This window comes from Balaenoptera physalus (genome assembly GCF_965194825.1).
Source record: "Balaenoptera physalus genome assembly, chromosome: 9".
NCBI classification, from domain to species: domain Eukaryota; kingdom Metazoa; phylum Chordata; class Mammalia; order Artiodactyla; family Balaenopteridae; genus Balaenoptera; species Balaenoptera physalus.
The window spans coordinates 72,627,996-72,652,018 of NC_138888.1; the positions used below are offsets into that span (position 1 = coordinate 72,627,996).

Genomic DNA, 24,023 nt, shown 5'->3' on the forward strand with positions numbered 1-24,023 from the left:
ATATTACCACTGTCAATGTATAGAAGATGACCGTATCAGGACATAATTATTTCCAAAAAGGCATATATTCCTTGTTAAAAAAAAAAATTAGCAAGCCAAATTCAACAGCACATTAAAAGGATCATACACCATGATCAAGTGAGATTCATTCCTGGGATGTAAGGATGGTTTAGCATATGCAAATCAATAAATGTGATACACCACATTAACTGAATGAAAGATAAAAATCATATGATCATCTCAATCATTGTAGAAAGAACATATGACAATATTAAACACTCATTCATGATAAAAAAAAAAAGTCTTAACAAATTAGGTATAAAATGAATGTACCTCAACATAATAAAGGCCATAGATAACAAGACCACAGCTAACATCATACTCAGTGGTGAGAGCCTGGAAGCTTTTGTGCTAAGATCAGGAACAAGAAAAGAATGCTCACTCTCACCACTTTTATTCAGCATAGTACTAGAAGCCTTAGCCAGAGGAATAAGTCAAGAAAAATAAAGGCATCAGAATTGGAAAGGGTGAAATAAAATTGTCTCTGTGAATGACATTATTTTATATATAGAAAATCCTAAAGACTCCGCCTAAAAACCGCTGGTCAACAAATTCAGTAAATCTGCAGGATACCAAAATCAGTATACAAAAATCAGTAATGTTTCTATATACTAACAACAAATTATCCGAAAAATAAAACAGTTCTATTTACAGTAATATCAAAAACAATAAAATCTTGGAAATATATTTATCTAAGGAGATAAAAGATCTGTACACTGATAACTATAAGACATTGATAAAAGAAATTGAAGAAGACACAAATAGAAAGGTATTCAATGTTCATGGATTAGAAGAATTGATACTGTTAAAATGTCCAAAGCCATCTACAGATTCACAACAATCCCTGTCAAGATTCCAATGGCATTTTTTACAGTAATAGAAAAAACAATCTGAAATTTGTATGGAACCACAAAAGACCACAAATAGCCAAAGCAATCCTAAGAAAGAAGAACAAAGCTGGAAGCATCTCATTTCCTAATTTCAAACTATATTATACAAATACATAGCTGTAGTAATCAAAACAGTATGGTCCTGGCATTAAAAATAGACACACAGACCAATGGAATCAAATCAAGAACCTGGAAATAAATCCATGTGTACATATTTGATAAGGGAGCCAAGAATACTCTTTGGACAAAAGACAGTTTCTTCTATAAATGGTTGTGGGAAAATTTGATATTCACATGCAAAAGACTGAAACTAGACCCTTACCTTACACCACACACAAAAATTAATTCTAAATGGATTAGAGACTTAAATGTAAGACCAGAAACCATAAAATTCCTAGAATAAAATATAGGGGGAACATTCCCTGACATGTCTTGGCATAGATCCTTTTTGGATATGACACCTGAAACACAAGCAGTGAAATAAACAATAAACAAATGGGACTACATCAAACTAAAAAAACCTGCACAACCAAAGAAATAATCAACATGATGAAAAGGCAACCTATGAAGTGGGAGAAAATATTTGGAAACCACACATCTGATAAGGAGCTAATATCCAAATATTCAAGGGACTCACACAACTCAAGAGCAAAAAAAAAAATTTAAAAATGGGTAAAGGACCTGAATAGACATTATTACAAAGAAGATATTAAAAAATGGCCAACAGCTACATCAAAAGATGTTCAATATCACTAATCATTAGGGAAATTCAAGTCAAACCCACAGTGAGCTATATCAAAAAGAATGGCTATTATCAAAAACACAAAAGTAATAAGTATTGATGAGGATGTGGAGAAAAAGGAACCCATGTGCACTGTTGGTGAGACTGTAAATTGGTGCAGCCAGTGCTCATTGAAGCATTATTTACATCAGCCAAGACATGGAAATAATGTTAAGTGTCCATCAGTGGGTGAATGGGTTAAGAAAATGTGATATATATACATACAATGGAATGGTATTCAGCCATAAAGAAAAAAAAAAGAAACCCTGCCACTTGCAACAACATGGATGGACCTTGAGGGCCTTTATGCTAAGTCAGATAGAGAAATACAGATTCTATGTAATCTTACATGTGTACTTTAAACAACCCCAAACACACTGAAACAAAGATCAGATTGGCAGTTGCCAGAGGCAGGGTGCGGGGGAATTGGGGGAATTGGGGGAAGGTGGTCAGAAGGTTAAAACTTCCAGTACAAGATTTTGAAACTTATGTGAGGTGACAGATGTTAACTAAACTTACTGTGGTAGTCATTTCACAGTCTTTACGTATGTCACGTCACTACACTGTATACCTTAAACTTATACAATGTTATGTTAGTTATGGTTAAATGCCAAATTTCAATACATAATAGACATCCAAAATTTTCAAAATATAATGTTTAAAACTTAGAATTGAAAATTCATACAGCATTTTGTATTCCGCTTAACTCAAGCACGTGTTTATACAGTATTTCTGAAATTCTTTTATTTTAGAATTACGAAGTTACTCTGTAGCCAGGCAGAATTATAAATAAAAATTTTACTGCAGAGGTTCAGCGGGTGTAACGTTTGGCAACATTATTGGCTTTGTTGCCCTAACTAGTTTTTGTATGTCTAGCTTTCTGTGGTTTGAAGTGCCTGTGACTGATTCCCTTATGATGAGGTATTTTGAAATTATAAGAACAGTATTATAAGTTACTGGACAAGGTACACTTATTTCACAGTTGAAAAAAATTGACCTACATAAGCAAGGCAGTCTAGTGTGGTAGTTAAGAGCAGGGACTCTGGGGCCACCCTGCCTGGGTGTGAATCGTGACTCTGCCTGCAACGGGTTCTGTGTGAATCTAGGGCAGATTAATTTTTTGTTTATTTGTGCCTCTCTTTCCCTAGCTGTTAAATGGGGGTGAATATGTAGAATATCTCCTAGTGTGTTGGCAAGATTAAATGTTAACATATGTAAAGTGCTTAAAGCCAAGCCTGGCACATGATAGATGTATGTGCTTTTATCTTATATAATTCCTGCTGCTACAATGTATGGTTCATTAATGACATGTGTTGCATTAAAACTGTCTTGATTGCATCCCAAGTACTGTTCTTAAGAACAGCATTATAGGGACTTCCCTGGTGGTGCAGTGGTTAAGAATCCACCTGCCAATTCAGGGGACATGGGTTTGAGCCCTGGTCCAGGAAGACCCCACATGCCGTGGAGCAACTAAGCCCGTGCGCCACAACTACTGAGCTTGTGCTCTCAAGCCCGCAAGCCACAACTACTGAGCCCACATGCCGCAACTAGACCAAGCCCACGTGCAGCAACAAAGACCCAATGCAGCCAAAAATTAAATTAAATTAAAAAAAAAATTCTTAAAAAAAAACAGAAACAGCATTTTGGGGATGTTTGGATTCATTCCAAGGTATTAATTAGATGCTTTAAATGGTACCCTTCCCCCCCCCTCCCCCCACCATGGCTTAAAAGAAAAAGACTTTAAACTCCATAACTCCCTATCAGAATTAGATATTAAAATTCCCACTTACTCTTCACTTGCAAGCCTGTTTATTGACCCAGCGGGGCCCGTTAGGTAACTCTCCCCTCCCTCTGCCTCCCTCCCCTCTGATATATAGGTCACAGGTTTACCATCGTCAGCATTGTCCCACTTGAGCTCTTTGAGGCTATTAGAGGTTCTTCACCCACACTATGAACTCTAAAGTAATGCGGCATTTTTTAATTTGCAGATAATACAGCAGACACACCAAGTAGTAGAAACCGAGCAAAACAAAGAAATTGAGAAATGGAAAAGACTTGCACAGCTGAAGAATCGTGAGCTGGACAAGTTCCGCACGGAGTTAGACTCGATTTTGGATGTTCTCCGAGAGCTGCACCGGCAGGGGGTGGTCATGCCAGTTGCTTTGGCAGAAGAAGTGAACGCACCAGAGTATTACTAGAAACTCGCATGTCACGTGACCTCACAGAAAGGCCTGAAGATGGACGGTGGATGGGATCTCTGTCAGGAGGCTTTTGAAAAAAGTGTTACAGTATGTTGCCAGGACACAAAAGCAACATTTCAAAATAAATCACCCTTTACCAATTAGAAAAAAAAAGAGCAGCATTAATGCTGTATTTTACTGAAAATCATTAACCAGTCACATTTTAAATAATTTATGGACAAGTCCCTTTTTGTCAGGTGATTAGAACTAGTGAGATTTATTACAAAAGGTCTCACTTACACGCTAGATATGCAAAGAAAACTAAGTTGCAAATACTTTGCCATCATTGACTAAGTGTGTATTCTTAATTCCTGGCCAGAAGGACAGCTCCTTTTTCCCACAGACACACAGGGAGGAATGTGAGCACAGAGGCTCGGACAGTCACCAGAGTAGTGGCGCTTCCGTGATCATTTTGATGAGAGTTGTAACTTCTGTACAAGTAGACAGGGAGTGAACTCTCGTGTTCTCCCAGATTTCCACTCCTACCTCTAGGTGCCTCATTTTGCACCTGATATAAAAGTGCAGAATATATTTCACAAGTAATAGGGGAATTTGATTTATTCACTGTTTTAATCTTTCATGCTACATGTCTTAAATGTCAGTCCCTTTTTGTAACTTTAAGGTTATAAACAGAATATAGCATTTTCACTTCATTTAAAAAGTAAATATATGTTCACTAGAAAAAATTAAAAGCATGCATAAAGGTAGCCAGATTATTCTTTTATTTTACAATTTCATTTCCAAAAGCAGATAGTGGGCATACAAGATAACTGGTAAGTTAAAGCTGTAGCTACTTTGTTTTCAAATGTTCTGGCCCAGTGCTGTCCAGTAGAAGGATTGTGTGAGCCACATGTAATTTTAAATTTTCTAGTAGCCACATTTAAAAAGATAAAAAGAAACAAATGAAGTTAATTTTGGTAATTTATGTAATATATCTAAAATAACAATATAAAAATTGGGTTCTTACATTCTTTTTTTCATACGAAGTCCCCAAAATCTGGCAAGTTTTCCATTTATAGCACATCTCAGTTTGGACCAGCACATTCCAAGTCCTCAATAACTACATGCCAGCAAGTGCAGTTCTAAAATAATCATTACAAAGTGAAATGCTTTATAAAGGACAGTTGAAATAAATCTTAGTGAAATTATAGGTAGCAAATGTGAAACATGGAAATTAAAGGAATGCAATTAATGTCCAGAATTTTTAATGTCCTTTTCCTAAGAGGGTAGAAAGCATTAATTATAGTTTGTTCTTTTTTATGTGAAAGAATTTTAAGTTATAATATAAACTATTTTGGTTATTATTTGAGTGTGCTTTTGTCTATTTTTTTATCTGCAAACCTGCTAATTTATAACTACACCCCGCCCCCGTTTGTCTTTTTGACTATCCATGGGCCATTCATTCTAAGCACAAACATAGCTGATTCTGCAACACAAGAAGTACAGACATTAAACAGATTATCACTTACAGAGAAAGTACATCCTATTTTTATGAGGACTCCATATTCTGTTTTAGAATAAGCTGTGCACATGGCACAGCTTCAATTTTACTTACAGAGTAAAGGTCCATACATACTATCAGAACTATTAGTTACAACTAGAAACCTCGGGGATCATACCCCATCCCTTAGTTATTGCACGGAGGGTCTAGGATGAGAACACAGAAGGTGGACACATTTAGGCCATCTTGAAAAGGAAGGCTTTTACGAAGATTCAAACTCCAGAAATTATCAGTCCTCTTCTGCCACTTCCATCTCCCTCACAATGTCGTAGGACACCTGCATCCACAGGCCTTCCCTTCAGGAACCTGGTCAAGATACCTGGTTACTGCTGTCACCGCTGCTTTTGTGCAGAGAGATTTCTGATTGGATCTCTTGTGAGCCCACAGCGTTCCATAACTAGTATCTACCCATCAACCCTCAGAAATCCAGGCTTTAGTATTAGGGTCCCATTCTATATTAGAAAAATCCTAAATTTGTGACTAAATGCCAAGAAGATGGAAACATCTATTCCTCTTTCCCACTCATACTTCCTACGGGCTCTAATTGGGTAGGTCTAACATCTGCAGGCATGTTATATAACAGGTAAACTTACTTGGAATTGGACACTTTGTAGTTACATAACTATTCAATGGCCTACTTTGAGGAGCCCCTTAGCAATGGTTGGAAGAGTGAAGTTTGAAAGTTTTCTAATCCCAGTTACGGATAATTCTACTTTACTATTTGAACCTGTTAATTATAGCCTTTTTCAGTTTCTATCAAGGAGTCTTTAATGAAAAGCACATGTATTCCTTCTCAGCACCTGTCCAGCTTGGTAAGGGACTAGTTCCTAGCCCAAGTTAACCTATTTCCTCCCCTCTAAACCAAAGTAAGTCCAGTTTTCTCTCCAGGTTTGCTGAAAGCTTCCATCACCACTACTTAAATAGTGCAAATGGGGGAAAATTTTTCCCACCAACACCTACTCTCTAGGATTGTTGTAAGAAATCAGTTTGAAGGGCAGTATTAATCTCAGAGGAAAGGGGGAGAGGCACCAAGTTCCACTAGGAGAATAAAATGGGTTGTTAGTAAATTCAATAACAAGAGACGAGACTTTACGGAAAAGGGGACAAAAAACGGGGCGTGGGGGGGGGGCGGGTGCGATAATTGTACCAGGTGTGCATCCTTGGAGCACAAAAGCGAAGAGGCAGGAACACGGCAGGAGTCTGGTCCAGTGGAGCTAGTCTCAGTAAGCTTGCCCTGCTCTTGAACTCATCCTGGTTGCCTGCCAATGGTCCCCACCTTAGGGTATTGATATTACAATGAGAAAGTCCTGATGCAGAGAACAGATCATAGAATTGTACATGGTCTGTGTAACTCCTTGGAGAAGGGTCTAGAAGGTACCTGGGGGAAGGATTTGTGAGGCAGGCCAAAGTGAAGTCATTAGAGAAGGACTGTTGACAAAAGGGTTAAGTTGAGCCTGCTCATTGGAGAAGCCTGAGTGGAATGAAGCATCTTGGTTTTTTCTCCCACCAGCTCCAGGCAGTGTCAGTGATCAGAGATATTTGCATGCCCATGTCTTACCTGTTTTGCTCATTATCAAGGCCACGTGCAAGGAACCCTAATGAGATCAGGCAGGTGCTCACTCCCCTGGCGTGGGGTCAGAGCCTTCATAGCAGCCTAGTCCCTCATACAGAGCAGGGGCTTAATAAATTTATCACCTTCTCTCATCCTTTGACCTCCATCTACATACAACCCTCTGCTCCCTCCAATCCCCAGAGGTCACATCTACTCTCATACTCATGGTACCGCCACCACTACCAGCAGGGTAACATTGGGTCTGATCCCTACCTTTCATTTCTCCTGAGGCCAGCCCCTATTGCTAATTCCTGCCAGAATTACCCACTGTTCTCATAAAAGTCTTCACGTTGGAAACCAGCTGCCCACTCCCCTGAGCTGCAGCATTCTCCAGTGAGTTCCAAACTCTAAGGCATTCCTGACCATTTTCGTCAATCTGGGATGCTGTAACAAATTACCATAGATTGGGTGGCTTAGACAACGAATTCTGGAAGCTGAGAAGTCTGAGATCAAGGTATCTGGGTGAGGGTTTGCTTCCTGGCTGTTTCCTCATTGTATTCTCACATGGCAGAGAGAAGAGAGAAGCAAGATCTCTTGCGACTTTATAAGGGCACTAATCCCATTCGGGAGGGCTCTACTCTCATGACCGCATTTAAACCTAATTACCTCCCAGAGGCCCCGCCTCTTAATACCATCACACTGGGGAATAGGTTTCAACAGATAAATTTTGAGGGGACACAAACATTCAGTCCATACATTGAGTAACTTTTCCCGACATGGAGTCATCAAATCTGTAGCCAATTTCTTCAGAATAATGCTTATATCAATGTCCTTTTCCATTCCCATATCCACCACCACTGAAGCCCTGTCACCATTTTACTCCTTATTTTTCTGGTAGAGGTTTAATTGATTCCTCTGCTCCAGTGTTCTCCTCACTCCAAATAGTCTGCCAAACAGCACTGCCAGCTCTGCTTGAGCATTTCCCATTCCCACTTCACTCTGTTGTTTTTTAGGTGTAAATGTCCGAATCCTTACCCCGGCCTCCCTCTCCATCAGACTTCTAATCTCGTACACAAATCCTCCCTATGTTACTACTATTTGTACTACTGTAACAAATTTCCACAAATTTAACAGCTTAAACCAGCACAGATTTATCACCTTACAGTTCTGGAGGTCAGAGGTCCAGTTAGTTCGGTTAGTTCTGGAGGTCAGAGGTCCGGTTAGTTCTCACCGGGCTAAAAGCAGGGTGCGTTCCTTCTGGAGGCTCTAGGAGAGAATGTTTCCTTGCCGTTTCCAGTTTCCAGAGCCCACCCATATCCCTTGGCTTTTGCCCTCCACTTCATCTTCACCGCCAGCAAGCTTGCATCTCTCTGAACGTTCTTCTGCGGTTACATCCCCTTCTGACTCTAAAAGCAGCTGGGAAGTGTTCTCTTTTAAGGAGCCACGTGATTAGCTTGGGCCCACCTGGATAATCCAGGCTACTCTTCCCATGGCCTCCTCTCAGAATCCCCTTTTCCCATCACACTCAGGTATTATGTTGATGTGACGCTCACCTCGGGTAATGTTTCCTCTTGTGAGCAATGTAAGGGTCGAGACACTTAAGAATGGCTTTTATGTTTTTCTCCCTTAGTCTTTCCACATTCGTTACACCTGGTGAGATTATATGACTTCTGTTTATTTGCAGCCGAGCACTGATCTTTTTTAAAGAATCACATGTTTAAAAGGCTAATAGACAATTTATTAGAAGGTATAAATCCTCTTAGATTTTTGTCCTAAAATATCTGTAGTCCCTTTTGCCAGGTACAGGAACATTTTCACAGCTGGCCACCTTGTGGAGGAGGGAGGGGCATTATTTTGCCCACCACACTCCCCTCATTCACATCAATGTGCTGATCTTCTAACCGAGCCATCTATACTCCCACCTCTGCTCACTTCCTCCTCCTTTCCACTGGCCATCTCACTCCCACCACTTCCTTTGTTCACATCCATATCAGGATTTCATGATCAAATCTTCTCTAAATGGAACTTGTATCCTGCATCTAATGTCTTATCACTATTCTCATTATATACGCACACAATCACACACATACATCCCCTACCCATCTCTTTATTTTCCTAGAATCTCCTAGAGGAATCAGTTCCATAATGATGATGATGATGATATTGACAATGATTGCAGGGGCCTCCCAAGGACTCTGATAAAGAGGGAATTATTTTAAGGCTGCCACAGAAACAGGTTTAACTGCTATCGTGTTTAATGGAATCAACTAATAGTTCAGCATTTTAAAAAATTTTTATATCACTGTATTTAAGATTTTAATGTGAATTTTCTTTAGCCACTAACCAAGATTTTACTTTAGGACAAAACTGTAAGAGGATTTCTGTCTTCCAACTAATTGTCTGCTAGCCTTTTAAACATGGGATACTTTAAAAAAGATTAGTGCTGGGCTGCATATAAACAGGAGTCATATGATTTCACCAGATGTAACGAATGTGGAAAGACTAAGGAAGAAAACAAAAAGCCATTCTTAAGTGTCTTGAACCTTACATTGCTCACAGGAGAAAACATTACCCAAGGTGGGTGTCACATCGACATAAGGCCTGAGCGTGATGGGAAAGCTGATTTCCGGAATCATACAGTCATGCAGCTAATTTGTTAGGTGCTAATAAAAACAATTTCCTCATTGTACTTGCTCCTAATAAATATGGAACAGTTTAGGCTCTACAAAAAGCAGGCTAAACATTTTCCCCTGCTGCCGGATCTCCGGGATGAATGTCCCCATAAGAAGGACATGATTATACTTCATACAGAAGCTCTTCCTGAGAAATAATAAGCTTTTAGAGGGCATAACTGCAGTTCCCCCAGTGGAGGGCTAGAGTAGGGTTGGAGGGAACCATTAGAAATACAGTAGGTCTGAGTTGAGGTACTGCTGCCCTGGCAGCCAAAGATACCACTGATATCTTTAAGGATAGACATTTTCCCAAAAGTTCAATGAGTGAGGGAGTATGTGAACAATAAGTAGATTGTTGAGACACAGCTGCATGTAGTTAGCACCACAAGTCAATTATACTATGTTTTGATATTTGAAAAATAATTATCCCATTTTTCTTTGAAAGTGCAGTAGTAGTAATAGAAATGATAAAGAAAGAGCTATCTTGGAGATAAACAATAGAATAAGCAATTCTAAATCTGTTGGATACCTTGACAATATGCAGGAAATGAGCTAGATGTCTTCTGCAGACATCTGTTAATGCAGGGCTCACACCTGCAACGTATAAAACTAGTTTTTTCAGCAGACAAAGGGAACAAAGTCAAGATTCCTGATCTTGAAAGGTTTGCTATATGGCAGGAAAGATCAGAAAAGTACATCTAGCCAAATACGAATAAATGCAATAAAAGTATTATGAAGTGTGAATGGAGCACAGAAGAAAGAGAAATTCCTTTCACCTGGGATCTGGAGAGCCTTTTTTGGAAAAGAGATGGCCAAAGAAATGGGTGGAATTTTGGTAGAACAGGATGTAAGGAAGTGAATTTAAAAACTGATTCTGAAATTCATATAAAAATGCAAAGGATCCCAAGTACCCAGAACAACTTTGAATAAGAAAAATGAAGTTGGAGGACTTACACTATCTGATTTTAAGACTTTTTGAAGCTACAGTAATCAAGAAGTATGGTATTGGTGTAAAATTGGCAAATAAAATAATGGAACAGAATAGAATGTCCAGAACTAAACCAACACATATACGGACAAGTGATTTTCAATAACGGTGCAAAGACAAATCAGTGGAGAAAGGATCTTTTCAACAAATAGTGCTTGAAGAATTAGATATCCATATGCAAAAAAAAAAATGAACTTTGCTCCATACCTCACAGCATACACAAAAACTAACTCAAAATGGATTATAGATCTAAATAGAAAATCTAAAACTGTAAAACTTCTAGGGAAAAAAAGCATCGGATTAAACCTTTATGACTTGGGTTTGGCAAATATTTCTTTGCTATAATACCAAAAGTATGATCCATTTAAAAGAGAAATTGATATACTGAACTTTATCAAAATGAAGACGGTCTTCAAAACTCTTCAAAAACATTGTTAAGCAAATGAAAAGACAAGCCACAGATAGAAACTATTTGCAGATCGTATATCTGATAAAGAATTTATATCCAGAATAAAGGACTCTCAAAACTCAATAATAAAGCAAACTCCCCAATATGACAACGAGCCAGATTTGAAAACACACCTCACAAAGATATCCAGATGGATATCTGGATATCCATATGAAAAGATGCTGAATGCCATTAGTCATTAGTGAAATGCAATCGAAAACCACAATGAGATACTACTACACACATACTAGAATGAATAAAATTAAAAAGACTGACCTTACATAGCGTTGGCAAGGAAGTAGAGCAATAAGAATTCATATACACTGTGAGGAATTTACAGTAATACACTCATTTTAGAAAAATGTTAAGCAGTTTCTTTAAAAAGGTAAACACCTATCTACCATACGACCCAGACATTCCTCTTCTAGGTGCTTTAGAAAATAAAAGCATATGTCCATACAGAGAATTGTAACTAGTCATTGCAGTTTTATTTATAGTAGCCAAGATTGTAAATAACCCAAATATCCATCAACAAGTAAATGGATGAACAAATTAGGGTTTATCTAAACACTACTCACAATGAACTACTCAGCAATAACTCAGCACTAAACACTACTCAGCAGAAAAATAATAATAATAAACTATTAATACACACAACATGGATGAATCTCAAAATAATTATGCTGAATGAAAGAAGTCAGACAAAATAGAATAGATACTGCATGAATCCATTCATACAAGTATCTTGAAAAATGCAAACCAATATACAGTGATAGAAAGCAGATCAATGGTTTCCAGGGGAAGAGATGGGGAGGGAGGGATTACAAAAGGGCAGGAGAAAACTTTTGTGGGTGATGGGTGTGTTCATTGTCTTGATTGTGGTGATGGTTTCTTGGAGAAACACTTAGGTCAAATGTATTAAATTGTATACTTTAAAAGTGTTAAAAATTATTTTGCCAAGTATACCCCAAAGCTATTTTAAGAAAAAGCAATTCAGTCCTGACCCACCTCAATGCCTGACTGGAGTGAGATGATAGCTCCTCATTCTGTCTGCCTAACAGGAAGGGGCAGGGGAATTTCTCTCATGGAAGATAACATATGTAGCATCAATGGATTTTTCACTCACAATGTCTGCCAAGTAATAAAAAATTTCTAGACATGAAAAGTGTCAAGACTACATGATTGATAATATGAGAATAAGAAACATTAGACAATAGATGCAAACCCACAGATGATGTAAAGAGTTAAAAATAAAGACTATAAAATAATTACCTTTAATATATTAAAGAAAATAGAGGAAATTATGGGAAAATAGATGACAGTATAAAGATGTTCACCAGAGAAATACACTGGCATCTATTTTTAAGAAAAATCAAACTGATACTCTAGAACTCAAGATTTCAGTTCTGGAAAACATGGTGAATTGAGCTGATTTGGATCTCTTTTAAGTAAAACTTTTAGTAATGCTGGATAAAATACAACAACAACAAAAATAATATAGAGCTAACTATGAAGGCGAGAGAAGTTCCCAGGTGACATATAAAGAGGACACTTAAAGCCAGAATGGTAAGTTTGTAAGCTGATGCCACAACACTCTGGAGGGAAGGGGTTTTAATCTGCAGTGAATAGGGCTATAATGTCTATTTAGGAAAAAAAGGGTTCATACCAGATGTAGAGACTTCCTTTATAGAAACCTCCCTCATAAAAGTTATTGGATGAGCTGCCCCTTCATTGAAAGGGAGACTGAATAAACTCCACACACACACACACACACATGCACACACACACACACACACACACACAGGAAAGGGATGAAGAAACTGGTGCTTCCAGGGTCTCTAGGAAAAAAAGTCTCCCATAAAAAATCTAAACTCCAAGCCCATGTTTCATGTGGATATGGAATCCAAATGTATACTCTATTTATGATTCAGGAATTCCCAAGCAAAAAACATAACAATTCCAGATTGATCAAATTACTTACTTATCCTAAGGGATAAGCAATACAAAATTGTTCTCTAGGGAAACTTTTATAAAGCACAATGTATGGGACAATCATAGGAAAAAATAATGCTTGCTGGAGAGCTCACACTACAGTACACGTGCATACAGGCACATACATACACACACACACAAGACAAAAAATAGAAGTAAATAATTGGCCATGAGGAAGAAGTAGCTTACCCCAAAAACCAGGATGATTAGTATTCCGGAGCCTAAAATTCTGAAACAATCTAAAAGAGAGCATAAAATAAATGAGTCATTAAAAAAATAAAATAAATCCCAGAAAACATGAAAAATCAGGACATCATGAAAAAAAAATCACTTTTTTAAAAGAAACAACTTATGTAAATAAAATATATATAAAATTCAATGGTTATTGCAGAATATTGAGTAGAGTTCCCCGTACTACACAGTAGGTCCTTGTGGCTTATCTATTATATATCTAGTAGTGTGCATACGATAATCCCAAACTCCTAATTTATCCCTCTCCCCACCTTTCCCCTTTGGTAACCATAAGTTTGTTTTCTAAGTCTGTGAGTCTGTTTTGTAAATAAGTTCTTTTTTATCATTTTTTTTAGATTCAACATATAAGCAATACCATATGATATTTGTCATTCTCTGTCTGACTTACTTCACTTAGTACGATAATCTCTAGGTCCATCTATGTTGCTGCAAAAGGCATTATTTCATTCTTTTTTATGGCAGAGTAGCATTCCATTGTATATATGTACCACATCTTCTTTACCCATTCCTCTGTTGATGGACATTTAGGTTGCTTCCATGTCTTGGCTACTGTAAATAGTGCTGCAGTGAACATTGGGGTGCATGTATATTTTCGAATTATGTTTTTTTCTGGATATATGTCCAGGAGTTGGATTGCTGGATCATATGGTAATTCTATTTTTAGTTTTTTAAGGAACCTCCATACTGTTCTCCATAGTGGCTGCACCAATTTACATTCCCACCAACAGTGCAGGAGAGTTCCTTTTTCTCCACACCCTCTCCAGCATTTATTGTTTGTAGACTTTTTGATGATGGCCATTCTGACTGGTGTGAGCTGATACCTCATTGTAGCTTTGATTTGCATTTCCCTAATAATTAGTGTTGTTGAGAATCTTTTCATGTGCTTTTTGGCCATCTGTATATCTTCTTTGGAGAAATGTCTATTTAGGTCTTCTGCCAATTTTTTGATTGGGTCATTTGTTTTTTTGATATTGAGCTGCATGAGCTGTTTGTATATTCTGTAATAACCTATATGGGGAAAGAATCTGAAAAAGAATGGATATATGTATATGCATAACTGAATCACTTTGCTGTATTCCTGAAACTAACACAACACTGTAAATGAACTCTACTCCAACATAAAATAAAAATTAAATTAAAAAATAAATAAAATACACTAATAATAAAACAATTCAAAGGGTGGGTTAAACAACATTTTAACTTGCAATATCTAGTAAATTCATTACAATTCAAGGGCAATCTCTAAAATAATTGTTTAAAAAGAGAATAAAAATAAAGGAGCCAAAATGAAGCCTTCAGAATAGGCCAGTCACTATTCTAAAAGTTCTTTATATATTTTATCACTTAAGGCTCACAAGCTTTGAGGTGGATAGTATCCCTTTTTATATATGAAGGAAGTGAGTCTCAAAGAGATTAGGTATCCTGGAGAAGACTGCACAGTTAGCAAGTGATGGAACCAAGCCCAGACAGGCTATCTCTAGACCCCATGCTCTTAACCACAACTGCAAGGTATAAAGCAGGAAAGGAGAAAAGCAAAGTAAATAGAAATCACAAAATAAAATGCTAGAAATAAAACATCATTGGTAATCACAGTATATTTAGATGAAATAAACTCACAAATTAAAATTTAGATTCATAAATTTCATTTGTTAATCTGAAACAAAGCAAAATTAAAACTTAAAACAGATGGAAAGTTTAAAAGAATAACAGAGAGAGGTCAAAAGTTAGAGATAGAAAAAAAAGATATACCAGAGAAATATTAACCAACAGAAAGGGACTCATTCAAGCCTTCCCCACATTCACTATTTACTTGACACCCAGCTTGATCGGCCATTTACTGGTTCTGTACCCGAGCAAAATACTGAATTTCCCAGAGCCTTAGTTCTCTGACCTGTAAATATAAGAAACAGTCTCTCCCTCCATCAAGCCAATCTTTATTGACTACTGACTGTGTCCCAGGCACTGGTCAAGCCGCTTGGGACCTATCAGTGAACAAAATAAAGATCCCTGTCCTTGCAGAATTTATATTCTAGTAGGAGGAGCAGAAAATAAACAACAGACATAATAGTCATGTGAACTGTATAGTATGATAGGTGATAAGCGCTGTAGAGAAAGAGCAATAGAATATGGTCCGGGAGATGGGGGTGCTGGGGCAGAGATAAGGGAAATGCAGTCCCCAATTTACAACGAGATGGCCAGAGTTGGCCTCATTAAGAACATCGAGAAGGGGGTATTTGCTGCTAGGGCTTCTGTAACAAAGAACCACAAACTGAGTGCCTTAAACAACAGAAATTTATTGTCTCACAGTTCTGGAGGCTGCAAGTCTGCAATCAAGGTGTCAGCAGTGTTGGTTCCTTCTGAGGACTGGAATCGACGCTGGGAGGGAGAATCTGTTCCAGGTCTCTCTCCTTGGCTTGTAGATGGCCATCTTCTCTCTACATCTTCCCATCATCTCCCTTCTATGCATGTCTCTGTGCCCACATTTCCCCTTTTCATAAGGATACAAGTCATGTTGGATTAGGGCCCACCCTAATGACCTCATCTTAACCAGTTACATCTGCAACAATCCTATTTCCCAATAAGATCACATTCTGCATTATTGGGGGTTGGGACTTCAGCATATGAATTTGGGGGGGGGCGGTGGAGGAGACACAATATGACCCACAACAAACGGCATTTGAGGGAAGACTTGAAATAAGTGAGGGAGGAGCCATGTGAATATCTAGGGCAAGAGTGTTCCAGACAGAGAGACTGGCCAGGGCAACAGCCCTATGGGTACATGTCTGCTGTCTTCACGGGACAGCAGGGAGGCCAGTGTGTCTGGAGCAGAGTGAGCCGGGTGGCGGGGGGGACAGGAGATGAGATCAGCCGAGGAGGTGGGGGGGAGGAAAGCTTTGAGGTCATTGCAAGGACTCCAGCTTCTTCACTGAGTGAAATGAGAAGCCATCGCCGGATTTTGAGCAGAGAAGTATCCTGACTTAACTCCTATTTAAAAGGACCCTTTAAGCTTCTGTGTTGAGAGTTCTCACTGTAAGTTTACAAAAAATTAACACAGAGGTGGCTTAGTGCCCAATAAATGCCACCTGTTATTGTCTATAAGGGTGCTGGTGGTGTCCTACCCAGATTTTACTATCCAGTGTGTTATTCCCAGCTGCTGGGGATGCTGGCCCACTAGTGCCTCCTTCTCTAGACAATTGCCCTTTGGTCAAAGTAGAAGCTGCCTTACCCTGACTGGCTTGGTTTACCAAAAGTCATGCTCCTGCCTCAAGAAAGAATGACTCTGTGATGCAATTTATGCCTCTTGTCTGATGGAATGAGCACATGTGACATATTGAGGAGACTCACAATATTCTTGAGAATGTTATACCAGCAGAAACACTGCCAACTTGGGGACAGAGAGAGAACAAGAGGAGAGAAGGCTGGCAGACTCCCCCAAATTTTACATTCAGGGAACAGGTTGATAAACTACTCAGTTACAAACACATTCTACCCTTCAAGAAAAAGGAAGGTTTCAAGGGTAGAGCTGCAGGCCCAGAGGGCAGCCATGGGCCACGGAAGATTATTTACGGGCCTTGCAACCTAATGGAATTTGCCCAGTTGAATTCTGAAACTGCTTGGAACTGGTGACTCCTTTCTCCTTTCCAGTTTCTCCCTTTTTGAACAGGAATGTCTAGAACTGGTATCCTATGCTCGTCCCACCATTGCATTTTAGGAACAGATAACTTGTTTCTAGTTTTCTGGTCCACAGATGGAGAATTTTTCCCCAGGATGGATCATACAAAGGGTCTCACCCATACCCGACTTAGATGAATAAGATGATGTCATTTGGGACTTTTGAGCTGACACTATTTAGACTATATATTGGACTTTGATTTGATGGTGTAAAAATGGTGTAATATTTGAGACTTTGAAGAATGTTGGGATAAGATGAATGTATTTGGCATGTGGGATGGACATGAATCTTTGGGGCCAAAGAGAAGAATGTGGTAGGATAATTCATGCCCCCCCAAAACATGTCCTTTCCTAATCCCTAAAACCTGTGCATATGTTACCTTGCATGGCAAAAGGGACTTTGCAGATGTGATTAAGTTAAGGATCTTGAGATGGGAGATTACTGTAGGTAATCCAACGTTATCACAAAGGTCCTTATAGGAGAGAAGCAGGATGGTCAGAGACAGAGATGTAAAGTGGAAGCAGAGGTGACAGTGATACAGGGCCTTGAGCCAAGGAGTGTGAGCAGCCTCTAGGAGCTGAAAAAGGCAAGAAAATGGATCTTTCCCTAGAGCCTCCGCATGGAACACAGCCCTGATGACACCTTGATTTTAGCCCACTGACACTGACCTTAGCCTTCCGCACTCTAGAACTGTAAGAGAATAAATGTAGGTTGCTTTAAGCCACTGCGTTCGTCATCCTTTGTTACAACAGCAACAGGAAATGAGTCAGGAACCAATGAACTTGATATGCATGTGCTGCCTGCTGTGTGGTCATAAAGTTCTTTGTCTCTGACCCAGGAGTCTTATATCTTCTGCCAGCTTCCACAGAACTGTGTCCTGCTAACTTGCTAGCTTTCAAAAGGGGTCAAATCTTAGACCTTTCACAGTTCTTGACATTTAATTAACAAAAATGATAGTATCATCATGGGTATTTTTCTATCTTTTGAATATCCTTCAGTCTTCTAATAAATCTATTTCTAAATAAGATACCACTTAGTTTTGAATCTTAATAATAAATAACCCATGGTTTATATTTTGTTACTTAAGTTATTAATAATAATATTCACATTAGTAAAAGTTATTAAAATCAACGTTTTAATGAATGAAAATAGCAAGTTTAATGAAAATAGCAAGTTTCTTTTTGCAAGACTGTGTGTTAACTACAAGAAATGTTCCACGCTTTGTCCTACTGTTTAGTGTTAGAGTCTTAAAGAATAATATTTTCCTCAAAAGACATTATGGGAAAGGGGTTTCTTTCGGTGGAATAATTCCTAAATGAAATCTGGTGCATGACTCAGACCACTGGGATCCTAGAGACGATAGAAATTGAGACACTATAAACATGGAATCATTTTTAAATGAAATGAAAAATTGGATGTGTGAAAACAAAGAAGCTGAGAAAATTCTGGTGCAATAAATGGATTTATTTTTCAGCTTAAGCAAGACAGGTGGTAAACAAATCCATAATGAAAATGCCACCCAGAGTTGAGCAGCTGGCCATGCATGCAACGTGACTGTGCAAAACCAAGTCGTTTCCAAAACAGTGTGCAGGTTTGATTCCTTCATGAAATTAACTCTGGGTTGCCCCAGGCCCCCTTGAATATCTGTTGATGGGGTATTTATAACCCATTCACCATCCCAGCTCAAAGCCCACACACTAGCCGCATGACCATCACTTCCACATCTGCCAGGTAAACAGACAGCCTGGCAAATAGCACTCTTCTTGTTCACTAGCCAATGGCACAGTAGCGCGACCAGACACAGTTACACCAACACAGAGACACAGGAGGCACCTCCCCTCACCCAGCTGACAACCTTCCATACATTTCTGGGGACAGGATTGTCCTACAATGTACCATGAATTGGTATTCATCCCAGGAGAGGAGGGGCAGGGCTGTCTCCAGGTTTGAGCATGGGTGGCTGGAGGGTCTCAGAACTGCTGTTTCAGCACAAGCAATAGGAATGCTAGCCACAGTGACCATGAGAAACGAGTCTCCTGACGTCCCGGTAGATGCTCAGGCCCCTGACAAAAGCTGGGCCGGTTAAGGGCTGAGTGGGAGTTACAGACCTGGGGGATGCTACAACAAGAGCTAAGAGGCAGCGCCCTGGTTTATTCTGCTTTGGGTATATCCAGCCTCATCCGAATACAAAATCATAAATTCACAAAATATTAGAGCTGGAATGGATCATCTACCGCGGACTCCTCACCTTACAGTTAAAGAGGCGGCAGGCAGCCCAGAGAGGCCAAGCAACTTGCTGAAGGTAGAGCGTGGTAGTGGCAGGTAGGAATGCTATATGCCAAACCCCATTCAAGAACGCTGACACTGAATACGTGGCCAAGTTTTTCAATGACAAGGAGGATGAGACAGTGTAAATACTCGGTTCCCCAAAAAGCCCCAAATGTGTTTAAAGGCATAAACACTCAGCTTAATCAGCATTCTTCTGAGGGGGCTCTCTTCTCTCTCTGTCTTTCAGTCTCTCTCTCTGTATCTCATACACAAACACACACAATCTTGGTGAATGAAGATTTCTTGCTATACAAAGACAGACCCAACATCTTCAGGAAGACACTTTACAAAACATGCCTCTCAATCCAAGTCTTTGTGTGAGGTCTGGGCAACTGGCTTATTTTCTAGAACAATAGGTGGTTCTGAAATCAGGAGATCATCTTCCCCAAAGGAGGAGTTCTGGTCCGTGTGGACGAAGTTGGGGATGTCAAATTTCATGAGCCTGTTCAGCTCTTCCTCTGGCTGTCCACTGCGTCTGATGGCTTCCTGGAGTTGAACTTCACTGTCGAGGGCTGTGGTCTGGAGACCACCTTTGGCCCTGTCCAAGTGGTCCACTTCATTGATGTAGCAGTGAAAGAGGGACCTGGATTCCTCATTGCCCTGTCGAGAAAAGACCTTATCTGGTTCCAGTGGCCTTCCAAAGTCTGACACAAAGCTGTTCATTCTGAGTCTCTTCTCCGAAGACTCTGCATTGCTGTAAAGAAAAGCAAAATAAAAGACTGCTTACACTCCAGATTAGTTACCTGCAGAAGCATGGTTTTCGGCATCTATGGAGTGCAAGTCCCTGTACACAGCATGCAGACAAACATCAGAACTGAGAGACGTCACTTCTGAACGTGTACAAATAAACCCAAGGCAAAAGTCACAAGGTGAGGGCCCTTGGACCATCCTTAAAAGAGACCTTTCGCTGAGGGATCCTTGATATTCTGCATCACACACCAGTGTTTCTCAGTGGGACCCTTGGATCATCTGCATCAGAATTACTTGAAGTGCTTCTTAAAATGAAGGATTCTGGGTTACAGTCTCTCAGGATCTCCGGAGGTAGGGACGGGTAGTCTGTAGTTTCATAGAATCCCCAAGGATCTCTACTCGTGGTCAGGTTTAGAATCACTGGCCGGCATCAGGCCGGCCTGAACAACAATACTATCTCACAAGGGTGAGTTTCATGTTTGTCAAAGCACTGTCATATCCATTTATCTCACCCCATTCTCAAAACTGACCCGTGCTGTCACTTAGGCCAAGAATTATTATACGCATTTCACAAAGGCATAAGCTAAGGTAAGGAGGGGTCAGATTTCCTGCTTGATTGACACAATCAGTGATAAGAGTGCGAAAAAACTCCAGTTCCTGATTCCTTGTTTCATTCAGTGTGGAACAAATTAGCAATTCAATGGTAATAAATCGGTGAATGGATGAGTAAAATAACTCTCAATGAGTCCCACGAGTGCCTGACAGAAAGAGCAGGGGCAAACTGAATAACTTGATAGCCCACCTACTTTAATCACCATCCTTTCCAGATTTATAGAAAGGCGACTCCCACACAGGTAGTGACTCTGTAAGGTGAAGAATCATGTCTGAACACTTGCAAATCCAGGATAGAACCTGACAACAATTAGGCTCCGGAGTGTGTAATCTCAGTGATTTCAGTTCTTAAATCTCTTCTTTCCCATCCCATCACTCACGATACAGCACTTATGACCAAGTTCTCATGGGGCAGGGGACATGGAATCAAGTTATGGGTCTGAAAAGTCTGATCTTAAAAACTAACCTCCAAATTATCAAGAATCACCTGGATTTCAGGGCTCAGCAATTCTAGAAGCTTTGCAATCCAGGCAGCGGAGGGACTTTTATATCAGATTTATCTCCTGCTGTGATGACCTGGGTGACATCAGATGAGGAATTCCTCTCAGAAGCCTGAGTTTTTCCTTGTAGTGATAAGCCTGATTAACCAGTCTCGTTGCCCACTCCACAGGGTGATGTGAAGATCAATGATTGACAAAGGAGTACAACATTCACTAGGTCATGTATTCAGAATTCAGAGAAAAATCACTTGAGAGAGACTGATGGAATTCTATTTTAATGCAAATTTAATAGGAATGCGTCTTATCTTTCAGTAAGTGATTTTCTTCCCCTCATTGTCATTTCACCTAAGTTTAAAAGATGTTTGAGAACAGCGATGAGTGTGCCAGCAACCTGTGACCTAAGAAGCTAAAATGTCACCTAGGAAAAGAGGGGATTAACATGTTTGGAAAAAGCATGGTTAGGACTGCTGGGGTCACACCATCCCCCAATTCCAGGCTAAGGAGCTCTGAGTTCTAGCTTTCCAGCTTGCCCGGAGCATCAGCTGAATGTGAAGGCCGACCCAGAAACCCAGCTGTGTACAGCAGCTCTTCTATAACCCAGGCTACATGTTCTCAGGATTAAATTGAGTCCATTGACCACCATCCACGCCGCTTGCTGCAGAACGAAGGTACAGAAGACCAAGCGTGTTCTGCCCCTCCCCAGGGCAGAGCCCAGGGGATAGACACGAAGATGCCTTCCCTGTTTCACCCCCGCTCTTCTCTCTCCCCATGATCTCTGGGTGTGGTAACAGTGCAATCTGTCTGATTCTCCCTCCTTGAGAACAAGGGAAAAGCCCATCTTTGTTCTCTTAGAGTCTGGTAAACATTACTCAACAGACCATCCTGTTCTTCCTCTTTTGTTTCCCTGACTGATAAACTAAAAAACCTGTATGTGAAAAATTGTGATCCCAGACACAGCTTGCTTCTATTCAGTTACTATTCACCTCGTTGTTGGGCAATATTTACATACTGAAATCCATAGATCGTAAGTGTAAAATTCAATGTGTTTTTATTGATATATACACCCATGTAACCACCCTCCCAATCAAGATATAGAATATTTCCTTTCTTCTGGAAAGTTTCCTTCTATTCAATTTCCAGCCCCTTCAGGTAACACTGCTCTGATTTCTATTTCCATTGATTAGCTTTGCCTCTTCTTGAACTTCCAGTCAATTTCCACCTCCCAGAGGCAATCTGTTTTGATTTTTATCACCGCAGATTAGTTTAGCCTGTTCTTGAAATTCATACAAATGGAAGCATGCAATAGATAGTCTTTTGTGCCTGTATTCTTTTGCCCAGCATTATGCTTTTGATGTTCATCCATGATGTCGCATGCAGCAATAGTTTGTCCTTTTTCTTGCTCAGTAACATTCTGCTGTACAAATACACTACAATTTGTTTATGCATTCTACTGTTAAAGGGCATTTGGGTTGTTTCCAGTTTGGGGCTGTTATGAACATTCTTGAAAAGTCTCTTTGTAGATACACGTTTTTACTGTTCTTGAGCAAATACTAAGAGTAGAATTACTGGGTCGTAGAGTAGCTGTTTCTTAACTTTATAAGAAACTGCAGAGTTTTCCAGAGTGGTTGTATCATCTTACACTCTCTCGACAACGCATGAGAATTACAGCTGTTCCACATCCTTGTCAGCCCTGGGTGCTCTTCGTCTTTGTAATGTCGGTCATTCTCGTGGGAGTGACATGACACTCAGTGTGACTTTAATGAGCATTTCTCTGATGTCTAATAATACTGAGCATCTTTTCATGCCCTTATTGGCTATTGGTTTATCTTCTTTTGTGAAGAGCCTGTGTGTGAGACTTCTGCCCGTTTTAAAATTGAGGTTATCTTTTGTTATTGATCTGTAGAGGTTTTGTCATACATTCTGAATACAAGTCTTTTGGTAGATGTATGTGTTGCAAACATTTTCTCTTGACCTATGACTTGCATTTTCATTTTCTTAAAGATGTCTTTTGATAAGCAGAAGCTTTACATTTCAGTTAACTTCAAATTATTAACTCTTACCTTCTATGTTAGGGTTTTTTATATCCTCTCTAAGAAATAATGGTTGACCCCCAAATCACAAACCCTTTGCTTTCTTCTAGAACCAATACAATAGCCATGAACCACAGATGGCTATTTATTTAAATTTAAATTAAGTAAAATTTAAAATTTGGTTTCTCAGTCATATTACCCACATTTCAAGTGCTCAATGGCCACATGTGGCCAGTGGCCACCTAATTAGCAGCACAGAGAACATTTCTGTCATCATAGAAAGTTCGATTGGACAGAGCTGTTCTAGAAGCTTCTACTTTGGGTTTATGATCTATGTTGAGATAGGGGTCAAGGTTCATTTTTTCCCATATGTTTATCTTGTTGTTCCAGCACTGTTGTTTAAAAAAAAAAAACAAAAACAAGAAGAACTTTCTTTTCAATTGACCTTATACAAAAATCATTGTATTTCTACACACAGGTAACGAAGGATAAGAAAATGAAAAAAAAAATTCCATTCACAACAGCGTTCCTCCCTACCCAGTGGTTACCCAGACACTGAACCCGCCAGCACCTCAACCTTGGACTTCTCAGCCTCCAGAACTGTGAGAAATAAACTTCTGTTACTTACAAGCCATCTAGTAAATATCTATGGTATTTATAGGAGCCTGAACATACGAAGACAATTAGAAAATTCAGAATCACCAGGAATTTTAGTGCCTTTCATTATTTTTGTCACATTCCTACCTATTCTATATTTTGTCATCATGAAACTGAGATCTAGCTAGTGTGTTTGCAAGAAGTTCTCCTGTGTCAT

General features: G+C 39.4%; 2 protein-coding genes and 1 long non-coding RNA gene across 11 annotated transcripts in view; 1 reads left to right on the top strand and 2 right to left on the bottom strand.

Moving 5' to 3' along the window:
• The window catches only part of CEP162 (centrosomal protein 162), a 221,251-nt gene extending 215,976 nt beyond the window's left edge, over positions 1-5,275 (top strand). For all 4 annotated transcript variants that reach the window (XM_082473929.1, XM_082473928.1, XM_082473930.1 and 1 more), the window contains one exon: positions 3,720-5,275. In XM_082473929.1, the coding sequence (XP_082330055.1) occupies positions 3,720-3,929 (210 nt within the window). In that variant the 3' untranslated portion in view covers positions 3,930-5,275. The remainder of the gene's footprint in view (positions 1-3,719) is intronic.
• LOC309666541 overlaps positions 1-18,202 on the bottom strand; it is a 34,653-nt gene extending 16,451 nt beyond the window's left edge. The window contains exons 1-2 of the long non-coding RNA XR_014267158.1: positions 15,682-18,202; positions 13,314-13,363 (exon numbers count right to left, since the gene is read on the bottom strand). This is a non-coding gene — a long non-coding RNA (uncharacterized lncRNA). The remainder of the gene's footprint in view (positions 1-13,313; positions 13,364-15,681) is intronic.
• A 290-nt stretch (positions 18,203-18,492) lies between these two features.
• MRAP2 (melanocortin 2 receptor accessory protein 2) overlaps positions 18,493-24,023 on the bottom strand; it is an 80,413-nt gene continuing 74,882 nt past the window's right edge. For all 6 annotated transcript variants that reach the window (XM_082474004.1, XM_082474008.1, XM_082474006.1 and 3 more), the window contains exon 4: positions 18,493-20,071. In XM_082474004.1, coding sequence (XP_082330130.1) covers positions 19,678-20,071 — 394 coding nt within the window. In that variant the 3' untranslated portion in view covers positions 18,493-19,677. The remainder of the gene's footprint in view (positions 20,072-24,023) is intronic.